The sequence below is a fragment of the Heloderma suspectum genome, chromosome 6, assembly GCF_057233095.1.
Source record: "Heloderma suspectum isolate Gila_16-S chromosome 6, 16-S_ref, whole genome shotgun sequence".
Lineage (NCBI taxonomy): Eukaryota > Metazoa > Chordata > Lepidosauria > Squamata > Helodermatidae > Heloderma > Heloderma suspectum.
Window position 1 is genome coordinate 54,172,025 of NC_139463.1, and position 19,630 is coordinate 54,191,654.

At 50.3% G+C, this 19,630-nt stretch overlaps 1 protein-coding gene across 1 annotated transcript in view; it reads left to right on the plus strand.

The window, feature by feature from the left end:
• The first annotated feature begins 5,196 nt into the window (after positions 1-5,196).
• ITGB3 (integrin subunit beta 3) overlaps positions 5,197-19,630 on the plus strand; it is a 75,208-nt gene continuing 60,774 nt past the window's right edge. The window contains exon 1 of the mRNA XM_084804374.1: positions 5,197-5,802. Within this exon, the coding sequence (XP_084660500.1) occupies positions 5,733-5,802 (70 nt within the window). The 5' untranslated portion in view covers positions 5,197-5,732. The remainder of the gene's footprint in view (positions 5,803-19,630) is intronic.

The following is a 19,630-nucleotide window of genomic DNA, read 5'->3' on the forward strand; positions in this document are numbered from 1 at the left end:
TGGAAAGCGTGTTGGTAGCGATAGCCCTGGCGTTGAGTTGCAGTGCATCAAGGTCTGAGACCACCGAGTATGAGCGATTTTCCTAAAGCTATCTTTATTGGTTTTGGAGTAGAATCATCGTTTGCTAGGTCTTTGGCCCACCTGAAGACAGCTCTCAAAAAGAATGACTTGGTGGCAGAAGCTCTGAAGGCTGCCACTGATGCTTCAAAGTTCTCAGGTAAGGCTACATCCACCCTCTTATCGCACTGATCCCTAGGGCCAGTTTCCCCATCCCTTGGGATAAACGCTGAGGAAGAGAGGGCAACCATGGGGGCATCAACTACTGGAACTTCTAGAAGTTCCATAGTCTCGCTTGGCAGGGTATAAAATTTGTTAACCAGCCTGAAGAGGGGTTTTGTCTTGGCAGGATTGGCCCACTCTGTTTTGCAGACTTTACAGAAAGGGCTGGAAAGGGGACAGGCACTGGGGCGGCCGGTTCTTGGGGAAAGGCACCTTGTCCCCATCTTGGGGCTGATCTCCAGCTGCCTCATCAGGTTTATGGGCTTCTCCTGTTAGCTGAAGTTTGTGGGAAGCCTTAGCTAGTGAAATGGGGAAAAGATCAGGTTGACAGAGTCGGCTGTGGCAGGCTGGGACTCCTCCTCCAAAAGTTCACCAGCTCCCTTCCCACTGCCCTCAGAGGGCGAGTCAGTCTGCTGCAAGAATCCCCTGGCTTTGAACAAGAGGGCCTGACGGCATGCTGCCTCTTCTTATCTTACCCCTGGTCTCCTCCGGAGATGGAGGAGCAGAGCGAAGGGAGGGGACCTACAAACCGCCTAGAAGGAGAGGCCGAGGAAGGAGACCCCTCTGAGGAGCAAGAGGACCGAGATGAGGAGCGACTCCGCTGCTGTGGCCCTTGCTGCGCTTGTGCTTGGGCCGGCCCCTGGGTTTGCCTTCAGGTTTGCGCTTCTTCCCTGTTTCTTTGCGAGGGTTGAGCCAGAGGAGGAACGGGGACGCCCTGTGAAGTGCTGCTTCCCACCGCTGCGTGGCAAGGCCTGGCCAGTCCGCCGCATTACGAGGCCCTGGACCCAGCAGGTGAACTGTGCTAAGGCACCTTCCCCAGAAAGGTCAGGGATATGGGGAACAGGAGCAGCTCACCCCCCTCGCTGCCAAGCCGCTGGGTCCCTGCTGGGCCCCTCCTCTAGGGCGGCGAAGGCCTCTGAGCGGCTGTGGGCCCTTCTCTCGTCCGCCATCTTCAGTGAGGGGAAGATCTGCGCGCCTTCCGCCCGCTTTGCGTGAGGGAGAAGGCGGAAGAGCTGTGCAGCCCAGCTGGCTGGGGGCCGCCGGAGAGAGCTGGCACACTGGGCCTGGCAGGGCAGGAGAGGCCTTCACAGCTTTGCCAGAGGCGGTGCGACCCAATCCGCTGGCCCGATGCCGCCTGCCCCTCCCAGTCTCCGCTGGTATGCCGGAGCCAGAGAGATACTCAAAGAGGGTGCTGTGTGGTCTGAGATAGTGGCCCTCTCCTAGTAGAAGCCCCCCCCATGGCCCCTGCTAGGACGTGTTGGGTGGGTCGGGGGGGGGGAAGAAGAGAGAAAAAGAAACGAACAAACGAGAAAGGACAGCACTCCAAGAAAAGCAAGCACAGCTGGGCTTTCCAGAGCTCCAGCTCTGGCTGGGAGCTGTAGTACTTTTTTCTGTCTAAACATGTATAGGGGAAAGGAAAGGTTTCTCCTGTGCAAGCGCCGAGTCATTGCTGACTCCTAGAGGGATGCCGCTTGCGCTGGCGTTTCCATGGCAGACTGTAGCGGGGTGGTTTGCCATTGCCTTCCCCAGTTGTGACTCCCTTTCCCCCAGCAATCTGGGTACTCATTTTACCAACCTTGGAAAGATGGAAGGCTGAGTCAACTTGAGCCTGGGACCCAGCTTCTGCTGGGATCGAACTCAGGTCGTGGGGAGAGTTTCGGTAACTTAAAACCATAAAATATAATAGCGTAATAAAATAAAACATAATATAAAACATTTCAAAGTTTTAAATAAAATAAAACTAGAATAAAAAACAAAGTAAAAACCAGCAGCAGTGCAAGGATCTTAAAACAAACACATTTTAAAAAAACTATCAGTGCAACCTATATATGTCTAGTCAGAAGTAAATCCCATTGAGTTAATGGGACATATTCCCAGGGAAGTGTGCATAGGATTGCAGCCTTAAAAGACTAAGGGCGCAATCCTAAGTAGATAGGCGGCCGCCTCCAAACTCGGAGGCAACCGACTATCCTAAGCAAGGCAGGAGAGGCACGGAGGGGTGGGGGGAGATCGTTCCCTCCACGCCTCTCCTGCCTTGCTCTTTTTTGCGAGACAGCCATTTTTGGGAGGGAGAGGCAGCTGCCGTAAAACACACTGGATGTGTCGTATGTGCAGCTCCGCTCTCCCCGCCCCGGAACGCCCCCCAGCCCTGCCCCTTTTCAGTCACTCCGTGCTCCTCTTCCGAATGCGGAGGATGGGGCTTCTCCATGCTGCCTCTGAGGCAGAGCGGATGAGGGCGGAGGTTGGATTTCCAGGAACCAACTTCAGAGCCTGTGCTCCGAGGTCAGTTCCCAGAAAACAGCATATCCTATGGCCCTGTAGGCAGTGTCTAGTGGCCATAGGATTGCTCCCTCCAAAGTCTAAAAAGCCTGGGAGAATAAAAAGACCTTCACCTGCAACCAGCCATACAAGCGACTTGCCCAGAAAGGGGATGTTGGCAACAGGAAGGGGACATCCTTAACATCTGAGTGGAGATATGATAGCACTCTTCAAGTACTTGAAAGGCTGTCACACAGAGGAAGGCCAGGATCTCTTCTCGATCATCCCAGAGTGCAGGACACGGAATAATGGGCTCAGGTTACAGGAAGCCAGATTCCGGCTGAACATCAGGAAAAACCTCTTGACTGTTAGAGCAATATGACAATGGAACCAATTCCCTAGGGAGGTAGTGGGCTCTCCCACACTGGAGGCGTTCAAGACGAGGCTGGACAGCCATCTGTCAGGGATGCTCTGACTTGGATTCCTGCATTGAGCAGGGGGCTGGACTCGACGGTCTTGTAAGCCCCTTCCAACCCCACTATTCTATGATTCTATGATCTTCCAAGTCCAGGTTGGGCTTTCAGAGAAGTGACCTAATTACCACCTCCTTTAAAGCGCCCGGCATCACTCCAGCTGCCAAGATGGAGTTGACAAACTCCTCAACCCACCCAGACATCCCCTCCCTATTAGATGTAACAAACTATGAAGGGCAAAGTCAAGCATACAGGTGTTCGACCAGACTTGTCCTAACACCTTATTTGCATCCTCAACAACTAAAAATCATCCAATTAAACTAGACTAGTCATTACTCTGGATACCTCTACTGATGGGAATGCATTAATTGTAGTCTCCCAAGTTGTGATGGACTTTATCTTCAAAGTTCATGCCAAGTAGTCACTGTGTGCTACCAAGTGTTCTATCCAGTTAGGTTTTTGAGGGCCTTTGGGCAAGGCACCCTCCATGCCCCCCCCCCAAGTGAGTCTTCCTTCTCACCATCATTGCCACCTGCTGCTCTTGTGCATCATCCTCTTTCTTATCATTGCTCCCACTTGCTTGCTTGACAGGCAGAGAGCCAGGGAGCAAGGAGGCCATGGCATCTACTGCCCCTCCTTCTCACCGCCACCATTGTCTGGGCCAGAGCAAGAGGCAGGCAAACAAGCAGGTTGCAAAGGTGAAGAGGAGGAACAACTCAAGGGACTCTTGTCAGTGGGGCCCCGCTGGGGGACAGGCCCTTGGCAAGTGCCCAAGCATGCCTACCCTTGATCCTGGCCATGGGTGGGAACAGCAAAAGATCCAGAGCAGCACTAGCACCAAACAAGTACTGTGGTGTTGGGATGGGAGGGCGGCAGACAGCAACAGTTGGGATGGGAGAGCAGCAGCAGGCAGGGGCCCTGGCCCCGATCCACCATCTGAGCAGAGGCTTCACTCTGCCTAATGGGAAGGCTGGCTCTGCTCATAATGGTCAACAGGAATCATGGCAAACAGGGCCCCTTCCTTCATCTGCATAGCCCTACTCTGGGATTTCTTTCTTTCTTTCTTAATTATTACATTTATATCTTGCTGTTTTTCCTTCAAAGAACACAAGGCGGCTTACATGATTCTCCTCTCCATTTTATCCTCACAATAACCCTGTGAGGTAGGTTAGGCTTAGAGTCAGTGACTGACCCAAAGTCACCCAGTGAGCTTCATGCCAAGTGGGGACTAAAACCCAGGTCTCCCAAAGCCCCCACATTATATATAGAGAGAACATCTTTTAATAGCCAGTGTGGTGTAGAGAGCCAGTGTGGTGTAGCAGCTAGAGTGTTGGACTGGGAGTCGGGAGATCCGGGTTCTAGTCCCCACTTGGCCATGGAAGCTCACTGGGTGACCTTGGGCCAGTCACAGACTCTCAGTCCAACCCACCTCACAGGGTTGTTGTTGTGAGGATAAAATGGAGGAGGAGGAGGATTGTTTATGCCGCCTTGGGTTCCTTAAGGAGGAAAAAAGGCAGGATATAAATGTAATAAATAAAAATAATAAACAGATAGATAGCCAAATGCCCTGATCCATAGAACCACAGAAGCTGCAGCCACCTTTGCGCTGCTGCAGAGAATAAGCGCCTGGCTCCGTGCAGGCCGCCACGTGGACCGTCCCGCGGGACAAGCCTTGGGTGTGAGGGCCTTTCCGGCGCGCTCGCAGCGAGTTCTCTCCTCACCCACCCGGTGCGGAAGGCTTCTCAACATCCAGCAACGGCATATATGCGGGCCAAAGGTGAACCGTTTCCACACGCAGACAGTTTTCTGGATTGGGACAAAAAGGCTCTGTCACCACCTCACGCGACGCAAAACGGCCCCGTGAAGTTTGCCACGATTCACGCGCGTTCCCGTTTCGCAGGTGGGCTGCTACGATGATCCAGGGCCTTCCTGGAGGCCCCGGGCCTGGCTGAGTTCAGACCTGAATCCCCCAGTCCCGCTCCGCCGGCGCTGGCAGGCCCGCCCAAGGCATTCCGCGGCCTGAGGCGAGGCGCAGGGCCACCCCGGCGGTCCGCCGCACAAAAGCGGGCAGGAGCGGCGGTCCAGTCTCCAGCGCCGGCAACGGGGCGCCGTCCGTCACCGCGCCTGAGGGCGGCAGGGCAGCTTCGCAGGCTCGGGGCGGGCCACGTCGCACGCACGGCTCTGTCTCCCGAGGCGGGGACGGCCGGGGGGCGGCCGGGGCGCAGCTGCCCCCGCCGCCGCCCCCGCGCCGCCTGAGACCGCCGCGCCGCTTTGCTGCTCCTTTCTCTGGCCGTTCAGACCCGAGAGGGGCCAAGCGAAATAGCCCGGGGGGGGAATTGCCATTTCTTTCCCAAGTATAAGAGGCTTCGGCGAAGCCTCCGGCGCAGGGGGCGAGGGAAGCCGCCCCGCTTCTCCGAGGAGGAGGAGCGCGCCGCAGTCCGCCCTGCAGTTCGAAGGCGGCGCGCGAGGCCCCGGGAAGCGCGCGGGGGGCGGAGAAGCCCCTCCTGCCCCGCGGGGAGGACCGGCCTCGCGCGGAGCCCGGCCGACGCCGGCAGGCGGGGCGCGCCTCGACGCCCCGCTGACGGCCGCTTCCTCCCGCCCCCGCCGCCGGCACGGGACGGACCTGTGGAACATCTGCCGCGCGCAGAACGCGCGCGCTCCTCGGCCGGGGCGCGTCGAGAAGGGGCCGCTCCGCCGCAGGCTGGTCGAGCCCTGAGCGACATGGGCGCGCTCGCCTTCCTCGCGCTCCGGAGCTTCGGCCTGATTCTGTGCGCCGCCAGAAGTTACTCGGGTGAGTGGCGGGGGCGGGGCGGGGGGCTCGCCGCGTTCGCTAGCCGGGACGGGAGGGCCGCTTCCGCGCTGGCGAAGAACGGCGCGGGGGCCTGGCTTGCTTTTTTGCCTCGGCGGCGAGCGCAAGTTGGAGATGTGCGCTGTACCCTGCACACGGGCGCTCGGGAGTACATGCGTTTATTCGCGTTCAAGGGGACTCGCTCCCGAGTACGCGTGGATGGGGTGCAGTCGTGGTGGACTTGCCCGGGGAACGTCATCCCTTAAACGAAGCCAGCCTTTTAAACATCGTGCCCGTACGGGATGGGCGCGCTTTCTCGCACAGCAAGAGTCTGGATCTCTCGCTCGTGATGAGCAGCCCGCTGAAGGTTTATGCAGTCTGTGAAGCCGTTAAGATCGCTTCTTCAAGGCGCCTGTCGGCTCAGGTAGCCCATAACCTCATCCAGGCAACTGCCATTCCAGACCATAAACCGCATCAGCGGAAGACGCCCCAAGCTCCTGCCAACCTCCGCCTTGGCTCTTGCTGGGACATTAAAAGAACTCAGCAGCCGGGGGGGGGGAGGCCGGGGGGCGGCGACGAGGACACCAGCCTGGAGGCAGTTGTCCGAGAGTGAAGTTGCCGGAGGGAGCGCTGATGGGCGACGTGCAAGTACCTCTGGGAATAGTGCTTTGGAGAGGGAAATCGGTGGGTTTTCTGGACTCAGAAACGAAATGGTGGGGGAGGAGGAGTTAAAATGTTGGGGAAGGATGGGCTACAGCAGGACCATAACGAAAGGGGAGTGCTGAGATATTGGGAACTGGAGGGGGGATTTCGGTGATCATAACAATAAATAGACAATTAAAATTATATATTCATATGTTGCGATAAGCCACTTTGAGAGCCAGATAGTTGAAAAACAAGATATAAAGCTAATAAAATACAACAAATAAGCCAAGTAGATCCTGAAGGAACCCACCCCCACATCAAACTTGGCAACAATTTAGAATGGAAGTTTGCGCAGATGGTCCCACCTCCCCACCCCCTCTTCTGAAACATGGGTGTACAGACATCTTTCCCTTCCACCAAATACATGAGGACAAAAGAATTGCTCTGCTGGATCAGACCAGAGGTCCATCTAGTCCAGTAGCCTATTTTCCACATATGGTCCATGGGGTCACGAAGAGTCGGACACGACTGAACGACTGAACAACAACAAAGCAGGGGTGCTTCCAGGAAAGGCTTTATCATGCCACTATTCACAGAATTTTACAGGAAGTCCACATGGCATCGTCTTTCACTAGAAACCCTCCTGTATTTTCCCACCACTTATTCCATCTCTTTTCTTACTGGAGATAATCTGTTAAGGAGAAAAAGATGGCATAGTTAGGAACATAGGAAGCTGCCTTATACTGAGACAGACTCTTTGTCCATCTAGCCAAAATTGTTGACAATGCCTGGCAGCAATGGCTCTCCAGGGTTGCAGGCAGGATTTTTCCCAGCCCTATGTGGAGATGCTGGGAATCGAATCTGGGACCTTCTGCATGCAAAATATGTACCACTGAGCCATGGCCCTGCACAATGCCTTTCGATTGCTAGCACTAAGCACCCTCCACATGGAACCCTCTCCCCCTGAGATGCCTCAAGGAAGCCCATAATTAGGACATGAGGGCAGTAGCCCTCTCCCCTTGTTGCTCCCCAGCAGCTGGTCTTCGGTGTCATGCGGGTCTTGCAGTTAACATATAGTCATCATGTCTGCTGCCATTGATAACCTTACCCTACTGCCTCATCCTACCCCCTGGAGCTACACTGGTTTTGTGGCTCTGTTCTGCAATAACTTTCCATTGCTCTGCTTTCTCTAATGATGGGAGCTTATCCCCCCTCCCCCAATAGCAGTTGTGGCAGAGCAGGATTAAAGCTCCCTAACACCCATGCCAGAGTCCCAATCCAGACTCCTCCCTCTCCCCTGGTGCTGTCTATTTGTGTAAGAAAACTATTGCACTCAAGAACAAACCATTGTATAACTATGGCTGTGTATAGATGCTAGCTTTGCAGAGGCATGGAGCTGTTGTTGCCCACAGTATACGTGTGCATTTTTCTGCCCTGCCATGGTATGGGGGGGGGGGGTGTTTGTGTGTGTGTGTAAAACTGGTTTTTGGTAAGATACATTGTTAGTAAGGCTTCAAAAGGAAGCCTAGAACATCCAGTGATCCAGGACAAATTTGGTTCAATCAGGACAAAGAAATTACAACAGAAGCATTTGAAAGTGTTTTCAACTCAGAAAGGAAAACTGATTAGCATATCCAAATTCAGAAGAAGAATAATTAAGCATGATTAATGCCTTCAAATAAGCATTTCAAAATGGTGGATGTGTGCTAATTATGTGTATTGGCAGTTATTTTAATGAGGGCAGAATGCTTAACAATATTTTGTGTAAAATCAAAAATTGGGCTGCCAGACATGATGCTAAGGCATCCCAAAGGCAAGTGGTTACCAGTCATGCGGTATATGATTTTGGGGTGGTCCAAAGCTTATTTTGGATCACCCTGATATGCGTGGTGGGAAAACATGGAAGTATTATGAATGGAAGACTTTATTCATTTATATGTGTATTGGCAAAGAACGGCACAGGCCCAGCAAGCTTTCCCCCAGAAGCATGACCACCCTCAATTTGTGTACACTGCTGTGTGTCTGTCACAGGATTGGTAGCCCAATGTCCAAAACAGTTTTGGAAGTTGTTTTCAAAATTGTGACTTTTTAATCAATGAAATGATTATCTCCCATGCTGGAGATATTCAAGACAAGGCTGGACAGCCATCTGTCAGGGATGCCGTGACTTGGATTCCTGCATTGAGCAGGGGCTTGGACTCGATGGCCTTGTAGGCCCCTTCCAACCCTACTAGTCTATGATTAACCCATATATGTATACATCTTCCTCACTCTTTCAGCAGTGCCCACCATTCAAAAACATTTTCCTTTTCAATGTTTGCCTTTTCCCTTACCATTGCTGTTCCTTAGACAATTAGATTTGTACAGTTACACGGGAGCAGGGGTGCTGAATGTTGCCCCCATTGGCTGCTTTTCTGATCAAAATTGCCCAAGTTGATTTCCCACCTGTGGTTGGGAAAGACACTGGGTCCCTATCTGTTTTCCCCCTGTGGGGAGAAAAACAACTTGAGGTGGGCAGTTTTTAGTGGAGGCCCAGCAAGGCCCACCACGGCTAATGCCTGCCTGTGAACAGTGTCCAGCTGGCCACTAGGGATTTTTAATCCTTGCTCTCTGGCACTGAAAGGTGCACCAAGTGGTTGCTGGGGGCAGCAACATTGGCAGCCTGAGGGGTGTGTCAGGCAGCTACAGTGAGAGAGTGAGCTGCCTTTTTAGTCAGTCTGCAGTGACCCCGATGTCATGTCATCGGGGGCACTGAGAATGGCAGCTCGCTCCCTTGCTGCAGTCTCCTCACATGCTCCCTGCAGACACGTGTCAGCGCTTCTGCTGCCCAGCCCACGCCACTGCTGCCTGCACAGCTGCTGCTCTTTGCCCTGTTGGTTGGTAAGGCCGGGGCGGGGAACCCTACACTGGCATTGGGGGGCTCATCTAGGAACATTCCCTAGGGCCCCCTCAAACCTGAAGCCAGAACAAAGGAAGCTGCCTTGTTCCGGATCAAACGGTGCATCTAGTCCAATATCGTTCGACTGGCAGTCTTCAGGGTCTCATGTCACCTGCTGCCTGATACTTCCAGTTGGAGATGCCAGGCACACATGCTAGGGGTGTCTGCATGTGGAACGTGTGCTCTTTCACTAAGCTATACGGCCTCTCCGCTATAAAACCCCTGCATTACATGGCTCACATGGGAAGGATTTAGTCCCCCCGCCACTCCCAACCATCCTGCCCCTGCTTCAGTCAAATTCAGAACATTCTTCCCACCACACATACTGCATAAAGGAGTAAAGCAACAACTACAGAAACACCAGCAGAAGACACTCCATCTGCCTTTCACATTATATCCAGTTCCTGTGTTGTGTGCAAACAAAACTCTGTACAGCAACGTATAGTGCCGTGCATTGGAGATCAGGTAAACTAAGAACATTCCATTCTGTTTTATTGGTGTTTTAGACTGTTTTATTGGTGTTTTAGACTGTTTTGTTGGTGTTTATTGGTGTTTGAGTTTAAGTATAGTACAAGTGGGACCTGTAAAAAAAATGTTGCTGTGTATCCTCACCTCCTAGTAGGAGTTCCAGGGTTCCAGTCAGCCTCCAGCCACACCACGCTCCTATAAGCTGTAACTACAAGCAGTAAGAAGCTCAAGCAGCCCAATTCTCTCCCCAGTGCCTGAGTATTTTTCTCCCAACTGACACTTTGTGGTTCCTCGAGGCCACTGAGCATGCTCAGTTTTCATTGGGCTGTTTTTGGGGGTGGGGGTTTGCAGTCTTTTGGGGTGAAAAAAAATGTTTCGCACTTCTGCATATTTTGGGTTTTATCTGAGCATGCTAATTAATATCTTCCTCTTTTTTTCCCCACTGGCCCCATTTTGGCTCCATTCCGGTTGGCACTCAGTTACTGGGTTTGCAGGACACATTAAGCCACGATAGTTTATTTTCAGAATTAACCATGGTGGTTTATCATGTCGTCTGCATGCGGTTTTCCCCAACCACAGTGGTTTATTTAGCCAAAATAAGCCACCCTGATAAGCCACGCTCTGCAGTGAGGTTTATTTTAGCCACTGTGGCTTATCATGTTGTCTGGAGCTCCAGCATGGGTAAAGAGCATTGGGCAATGAACTGCTTGGCAAGAGCGGCAGAAACCCCAGCTGCTCTTGCCCAGCAGGGCCACGATCACCATTCATGGTTGTGCGCAAGTAGCTGCCGATGCCTCCTTCCTGGCTCCACTTGCGATTGGGGTTAGGTCCTTTTTTTATGTTCCTGGTCCCATTTAGGCGCAGAACTGGACTGGGAACCTTGCCTGCACTTCCCCATAATTTTTCCCATGTCCACAAATGGGGTTTCCCATTTGCACACATGGAGAAAATGTGTTTGCTTTGTTTTGTTTAGGAGCAGGGTGGAAGGCAAGCACCCCCCTCCTAAAAATCCACTTCCCAGCATGATCCGCAATCCCCTTGGGCACCCCCTTGCCCCCCCCGCCTCACACCTCCCTTTGATTTTCGGCTTTTTTATATTGTCTACAGCCCTCTTTTGCACATAAGGGGGGGTTCAGGAATTTTAAAAGGCCCCCCTTTTTTGGCCCTCCACCCCGATTCTCACAAGGAGCACTTTGAAAATGTAATGGAAGTTTATGAGCAACAAACTCCATTTACTTCCATTAGATTTTCAAAGTGCTCCTCTTGAAAATTTCACCCCCACCCAGCATGCATGGAAACACATAGGGAAGTGGTTAACTGTAACCCTTTTCCCCCACCCCCTTTAAAATCACCCACTTCCTTACAATTTCCCATTCGTTCCAGGGGGGGCCTTGCCCCCTGCACATGGCCCACTACTCCCCACCCCAGCATCCCTCTCCTTGCCATAAAAAAGAGCTTTGTCTTCTCATGGACAGGATGCTTTGAATCGTCTTGAATCGTCTTGTGAACCTATGGAGATCACTTCCATTGACTTGCATTAGGGATTTAAAGATGCCCTGTGTGGAAAACCGGGGTTGGGGAAGTGAAATCCAACCCTCCCACCAAGGACGGTGTTGCCCCCACAGTCCTTGGGGGTGGGGGTGGATTTCAGGGACCCACCACCAATTTTCAGATTTTTAAAATTTCCCCAGTCCTGTTGTGCACAAAAAGGAGCTTGGGGAAATTTTAAAAAGGGGAACCTGACCCTAATCACCATTGCGATTGGCGCTGGGAAGGGGGACTTGGTGGCAGACAAGGCGGGTCTGCCACCAGGTCCCCTGCAATGCAGGCTGGAGGGCTGAGGGGGAGGGAGGAGCAAGGGGGGGAAATAAGCTAGGCACAGTAGCTTATTTGCCCGATCGTGTGGATGGGGCATAGTGGTCTTTAAAAAAATAAGCTACTGTGCATAGTTTATAAGCCACCATGGCTTAAAGTGCTGTGCAACCCCACCCAATATGAGTTCGCTATTAAAGGGAGAGCTTACCTTTTATCACCTGCGACTCAGGGCCAGATTAGTGGTAGACATGCATTTCTTTTCATGTGTCTGACTTGTTCCCATATAAAGCAGCGAGTAACGTATATTGGAGCTGGCAATAAAGAAAAGTAGTTGGAGCTAGAGTGCAAGGAGGGAAGGTGCTCGGGGGTGGTTTCTGTTTTTGGGAAAATGGTTGGGAAAACTATTTTTCCCCTAGCACACTAGTATATAGTGGCATGCCTGGAGCAGGAGAGGAGATCAGGGAAAGGCTTCCATCCCTTCCTTCTCCCTGCTTTTATTATTTTTATTTTATTTTATTATTTTTATTTATAGTGACGGTTGGTGAGATTTGGAGTTGGTGGGGCCAATTTCTTTCTTTTGCTTGTGCATAGTGTACATGGCTACAATTGTAGTAGCTCACATGTACAACACACATGTACTGTTTTGTGTGTGTGTGTTTATGCACACTTTTGGACAAACCAGGGGTTCTCTAACTTTCTATCCCAGGGCCCACTTGAGGGAGCTGAAAATGACGGAGGCCCACCAGTCACAAAATGATGTTGTAGGCCAGAACCAATCATAAAATGCCAACAGATCAAAGTGGACTTTGGCCTAACCAGCTGGCAATTGCTGATATCTAATCCCTCCTTGAAAATTGCTAAATTCTTGCCACACCTAGAATTTACCACCATTGCCACCTTGTTGCAGGGAATTCCATAGTTCAGCGTTCCTCAAGTTAAATACAGACATTGGTCATGGAGGTATTATTCAGCCTCCTCATTTCAGGAAGAATTTGCTGATCCAGATGCTCTAAGCCTGGGTGTGCTCATGGACACTTCTGTTGGCACCCACTAGGCTCCCTGCCTCTCCTGGTTTTAATTTTATTTCTTAAGATTATTTTAAATTGTTTTTTAACTGGGAGATTGCCATGCTGCAAAACAAAGTGCTGGCCTTTATTTGGGTTCAAAATCTTTATTTGGGTTCAAAAGAGGTTTTTTTTATTTTGGATCTCTCTCTTGTACTTGGATTCTTAGGCTAGTTAATTATCAGTCTCAGCCTTCTGGGAAATGACCATTTTGTGACTGGCCATGCCCCCAATGGCAGCCATTTTATGAATGAGCAAGTTATGAGTGTGCCCACCAACCCCCAAAGATGGGTTTTCTAAGTAGAGAAAACTATATTATATTATTTTTCTCCTACCTTCACATGCCTCTCAAAATCTCCTTACCCATTTCCTGTCATTTCTTCTTCCCTTCTCCTTTCACATTTAACTTGTACCCTATCCCCAGCAGCCAGTTTCTTTCATCCCTCCCTCCTGCTGCATTTACATTCGCTCCCTCCTGCAACAGCTTCCCTCTCTTATCCCATTTATTCCCATTAAATTTATTATTATTGTTAATAATAAAATATTAGCTTGCTTTCTAGCTATCTCCCACTGCCACACCTGCCTGTGTAGTGCGCGTGTTGCAGCCGTGGCACTGGGCAGTTTGCAGCACCGAGACACACCTGAACATCAGCTGTGACCCACTGATGGGTCCCAAACCACAGTCTGAGAAACACCGGGATGAGCATTGTATGCCACACAAAAGCCCTTCACTGGCACCCCCCTGTAATGTATTTTTCAGAAGCATTAATCTGCCACTCCTCTAGCAAATGACACACTTCTTCCCTCATTATTACACTACATCTGATAGTTATCGCTTGTTTATTTATACTTTTGTAACAAAGTTAGGCACCCAGGGGCCAGACATACCTTTGGGATTGTTAAATCACAAAAAAGATAAAGGAGCAATGTCCCCTTACATAAAAGATTCAAAGCTACATGAACTTGTAAATATTCAAGCTGGCAGCCGTTGTGGCATATCGTGACATGCAAATCCAGGCAGAGTAGCTTGTTGCTGTGATTATCAAACACCCCCCCCCCTCCCGAACCCTACTACAGCCCATGGGTTCTGGGTGGGTGGATTGTTACCCAGAGCAACAAGCCACCCCACCCGAGTTCACACATCATACTAAGCCACGCGATTGCCTACTGCGGTTTAAATATTCACAGTGGTGACATGTACCAAACGGAACCAAGCTGGTAAATCTGTGTCAGAGCTATCTCACTCTCAGCAGGCACTCATTGGTTGAATGCTCCTTGAAACAACAACAACAAAAAAACTGTAAATCCCCAAGCATAGAAAACTAGTATGTCTAGGACAAGTCTAGGTTGGAATCTTTCTCTCTGATGTCTAGTTTACTATGTGGAAGGATTTTTCTTAGTTAATGCTTCTCTATACAAATTACATGAGCCCCTGACTGCAGTTTGAAATGAGACACAGGCTGGGTTCACATGTCACTTTAAGCCATGGTGGCTTAATAAGCTACTGGCAGTAGCTTACTCTGAAAATAAGCTACTGTTATCCTCTACATGATTGGCCAAATAAGCTACTGTGAGCAGTTTATTTTCCCCGTCCTTGCTCTTCCTCCCTCTCCAGTGCTCCCGCTCTGCCAGATGGTATCTCAGCTTCCTTTGTGTTGCAGTTGTCATGGAAAAGTGAGCAGTGTCAGTGTTATCACGAAGGGCTGTAAATGTGATACTTCACAGTAGGGGGATTGCGTGATCAGTGGAGGCTGCGCTGTACTGCCCGACTTCGCTTTTTCACAGAGAAGTGGCCAAAACAGGGGAAAGGGGATGGGAGCCATAACTCCTTGGCAGTTTGCTGGAATGGGGCGGAATTGCACAGCTGGGGATCCCTCAAGGGAAGCTTCCAAATGCTATAGTGGATAACAGTGCAGTTTTGCTTTTTCATGGGAAAGTGAGCATGTTTTTCCCCTATTCCCCCATTTCTCCCTGTTCTGCCGTTGCCTCTGTTCCTCTTTATTTATTTTTCCTTTGCACTTTTGCGCATTTCTGAATTTGTGCATTTTTAGAGTTGCAAACGGGGATCTACTTTTTCTTTTACACAAATGCGCACTAGCATATTTTCACAGTGGCGATCAGGGAAGTCTGTAGCAGGATTGCACGATCTGGGAAGTCTGGCATTCTTATCAGGGGAGGCGGGCATTCACAGCTGTGGGATTGTGTGATCAGGGAGAGCTGGCCAGAAAAGGAAAAAGGGGGTGGGAGCTCTAGCTCCTTGACAGTTTGCTGGAATGGGGCAAAATTGCAGAGGTGGAGTGCCTTCATGGGGAGCATCCAGATGCTGTAGTAGATAATTGCGGAACTGCTCATCTTCCTGGAAAAGTGAGCAGTTCTTTCCATCTTGCCCTATTTTTCCCTATTTCCCAAGTTGCACAGTTTCAAAGTAGTGATCAGGGAAGGCTGTCATCATGTAACTTCGCTGTAGCGGGGTAGCGCGATAGTGCGAGGCTGTCATTGTACTCGGGGAAAGCTGTCATTTTGTAACTGTAGTGTAGTATCAGGGAAGGCTGTGCTTACTTGGCTGAGGTTGTCCCTGGGCTGTTTGTCAGATCTCAGAAAAAGGGCTCTGCAGGCTGGAGCGGAGTGGCTGCAGCGGTTTTGGCTGCTCTTGCCAGCTGACTCTGTAGGCAACTGGAATAAGCCACGATGAGCACCAGATGACATGATAAGCCATGGTGGCTTAAATAAACTTCGCTGTGGGTGGTGGCTTATCAGAGTGGATTATTTGGGGGAAATAAGCCATCGTGGTACCGGAAAACCACATGCAGACAACAAGATAAACCACCTAGCTTATTCAGAAAAATAAAGCACTATGGCTTATTATGACGTGCGAACCCAGTCACAGATTTAAGTGGGTATATCTTAAAGCCTAACACCTCACAACGTTGTTGAAAGAATGAAATGAAGTGTGTGGAGATGTAGTGCCACCTTCAATTACTTTGAAGAAAGGTAGGATTTGAATGCAATAAATTTATTTATTATTTGTGGACTTTTCATATTCTTGTAATGTGTCAAGATTGCAGGAATTCTCCTAAAGTAAGAGATTCAATACAATAATTCCTTTAATATATATATATATAGAGAGAGAGAGAGAGAGAGAGGGAGGGAGAGAGAGAGACAGTGCAATCCCATGGCCCCTAGACAGAGTTTGGATTCCTGGATCTGAGGTCAGACTCAGCGCTTTGACCTCAGACCCAAGAGTCCAAGCTCCCCTCCCCCTCACAGCTGGTGCAGAGAGAACTGCTGGCTGCCTCTCTGAGGTTGCAAGCAAAAGTGACCTCGGAGGGAAGAGACAGGGGACGTTCCTGTGGGCAGGGACAGGAGGAGACTGGGGAGGCCAGCTTATCCCGTATGCAGAGGCCTTCCCAGCCTCCTTCCCTCCCCCTCCCCGACACCTCAGCTAGACGGGCGAAAAAGCTTGTCTAGCTAAAATGCAAAGCAGGGGAAGCGCAGAGGTAAAGATCGCCTCTGCTACTCCTCCCACCATGCATCAGATGGCCATAAGCCTCTGAGTTCAGAGGCTTACAGCCATCTCCATAGGATTGTGCCCTTAGTATCAGTACTGCGCAGATCACAGAAAAGATTCACTCTCTCCTCTCAAAGGGCTTGCAGTCTACTTTGGATGGACAGGTCTGGAAAAGGGGGGAGACGTCAGGGGCTGACTAATCAAACAGGGTTGAGGAGAGTCAGATGACAGTGGAGGAACACCAGGGAAGGGGAGGCCAGGATGGTTCAGGGAACATTGCTAACATAAGGCCCAAAGGTGTTGTTTTATCCTGTTAACTATTAATTTGGGTTTTGAGAAGTTATTCCTGGGTGGAATAACTTCCCCCTAGTAAAGGGGGGAAGCACGGTGGAAGGAGGAGAGCAGTGCAGTTATGGCTGGGAATGGAGCTGGAGGTAATTAGTAAAATGTTCTTTGGGAAATACTGGAATTTCTTTCTTATGGAGGAAGGGGCAGACACAAAAGGTAGGAGAAAGAGCATGAAACGTTATGAGTTTTTGGAATGGCTGCAAGAAGTGGCATGGAATAAAATGAGTGGAGATTGTGCTTCACACCATCATGACTAGTCTTATGAATGATTAACACATCACAGGCCAACTGTTATTCAGAAGTCTTAGTTTGTTGGTGATGGTCTCCACATGTGGTGTGAATCATTCAAAAGATTCCTGTAATTTTTCACTGCCAATTGACTGAAAAATGTCAAATCTCACAGAGGATTGGGGGTGGGGGAATAATATACCATCTAAGGGTTTCTCCACATGGAGCTTTTATCCCGCTATTGAGATTGGTTACTCGCCAAAGTTTGCCGGTCCTTTAGATGCCATCATCAACCTCCAGGGTGTCTCCCACACTAAATGACCTTTATCCCATTTTTTTAATGATCGGAGGTAATGAGCTATCACATTACTGCACTTGAGTTCTGCTTGAGTTCCCTCCGTGAAAAGAGGAAAACTCACAACAAGAGGAGCTAGATCACAGTCCCATCTAGTGGCTGTATAAGGAAACATATGGAAGACTCAGATAAGGGGGGAAAGGAGGGAGCGGGGAAAGGAAGCGCGTGTAAAGGGAGTCCGTTGTGATCCTGCATTTAAAACAGAAGCAGAAAGCCCCATTTTAAATACGGGATTTTAGGCTAGTGTAGAGATGCTCTAGATCTAGCTGGATCTCTCTCCAAAGTCAGGACCTTCAATGTAAATTCTGGGAGAGCTAGTAACTGCCCTTACTTGTAAATATGTTCATCTCTTTGGCCCTGTAACTCAAAGTGTAGCAGTCATCAGAGCTGTTTGTATTTGAGAACTCCAAACTAAATCTTCTCTCTGGTGTAGAAGCAGGATTTCTGGAGACTACCAGCTTTCCTTTCCCACAAGTTTCTAAACCTCATGAAGGTGGTGGTGATGTTTTTGAAATTGCAGGTAATACTTCTCTGGATGAGAGGAGCTTCTGTGACCCTGTGTAGCAAGGGCACATTCTTCATTAAAATAAATGGGATTTTTTGCCCTTGACTTCAATGGGTTGTTGATTACGCCCTCATGGTTTTGGAGAAAGACAAGACCTTCTGTTCTCTGCATTACTGTCTGTCACTCCCCCACTCTGTCCCTCTTTTCCTTGTGGTTTCCAGTTTTCTCCTCTATCTATATGTCCTCATTGCCCTGTCCTTATCTAGACATTGTTTCCTGCCATCATACTTGTCATTTAAAAAACAAAACAAAAGTCCACTCCTTTTTATCTCCTGATAAGGCAAAGCAAAACACACTCATTTATCATCTCTTAAGATGTGGGCAAGAAAGTGGTGGTGGGGAGGGGGAAGGTCTTATTTATTTATTTATTAAATTTATTAATCGCCCATCTGACTGGTCACCCAGCCACTCTGGGCGATGTACAACCCACCATAAAACAATTTAAAACAATAAAATTTTACCATAAAAATTTTTTTTAAAATACCCTAGCCCACCCCAAATGCCTGCCTGAACAGCCACGTTTTTAATGCACGACGGAAGCTCATTAAAGAGGGGGCATGACGGAGTTTCCTAGGGAGGGAGTTCCACAGAGTGGGGGCCACCACAGAGAAGGCCCTCTCCCTTGTCCCCACCAGTCTAGCTGTCCTGGCTGATGGGACAGAGAGAAGGCCATCCGAGGCTGATCTTGTTAAGCAGCCCGTCTGGTGTTGCTGGAGGCACTCCTTAAGATAGGCTGGGCCGGAACCATATAGGGTTTTAAAGGTCAAAACCAACACCTTGAATTTGGCCCGGAAAACAACTGGTAACCAGTGCAACTCCTTCAGCACTGGAGTGATGTGATCTCGCCGGCGGCTGCCTTTAATCAGGCGAGCCGCCGTGTTCTGTACCAGCTGCAGTTTCCGAACCGTCTTCAAGGGTAACCCCACGTAGAGCGCATTACAGTAATCCAAACGAGAGGAGACCAGGGCATGTACTACCGATGGGAGCAGATGGTCGGGAAGGAAGGGGCGCAGCCGCCGTATCAGATGGAGTTGATACAGCGCTGTCCGGCTCACAGCTGACACCTGAGCCTCCATGGACAGCTGGGAGTCCAAAATGACCCCCAGGCTGCGGACCTGGTCTTTCAAGGGTAGCCGTACCCCATTCAACACCAGGTCAACATCCCCCAGCCTCCTCTTGTCTCCCACCAAAAGTACCTCGGTCTTGTCAGGGTTCAGCTTCAGCTTATTCCTCCCCATCCAGCCACTCACCGTTTCCAGACATTTGGACAGGGATTCTACGGCCAACCTTGGTGAAGATTTGAATGAGAGGTAGAGCTGCGTGTCATCCGCATATTGATGACACTGCACCCCAAACCTCCTGATGATAGCCCCCAGTGGCTTCACATAGATGTTAAATAGCATCGGGGAGAGGATGGAACCCTGTGGCACCCCACAAGTAAGTGGCCACGGGTCCGAAACCACGGGTCCCAGTGCTACCCTCTGGTACCTGCCGGAGAGGAAGGACCGGAACCACCGCAATACAGTGTCTCCAATGCCCAACCCCTCCAGGCGGTCCAGGAGGATACCGTGGTCAACGGTATCAAAAGCCGCTGAGAGGTCGAGGAGAACAAGGAAGGAGCATTCACCCCTATCCAGAGCCCTCCTCATATCATCCACCAAGGCGACCAAGGCCGTTTCTGTCCCATGCCCAGGCCTGAAGCCCGACTGAAATGGGTCTAGATAATCAGTTTCTTCCAAGTGTGCCTTCAACTGCACCGCCACCACCCGCTCAATCACCTTGCCCAAAAATGGCAGATTTGAGACTGGGCGAAAGTTGTTCAGAACTTGAGGATCCAAGGAGGGCTTCTTTAAGAGCGGTCTTATCACTGCCTCCTTGAGGGCTGATGGCATCACTC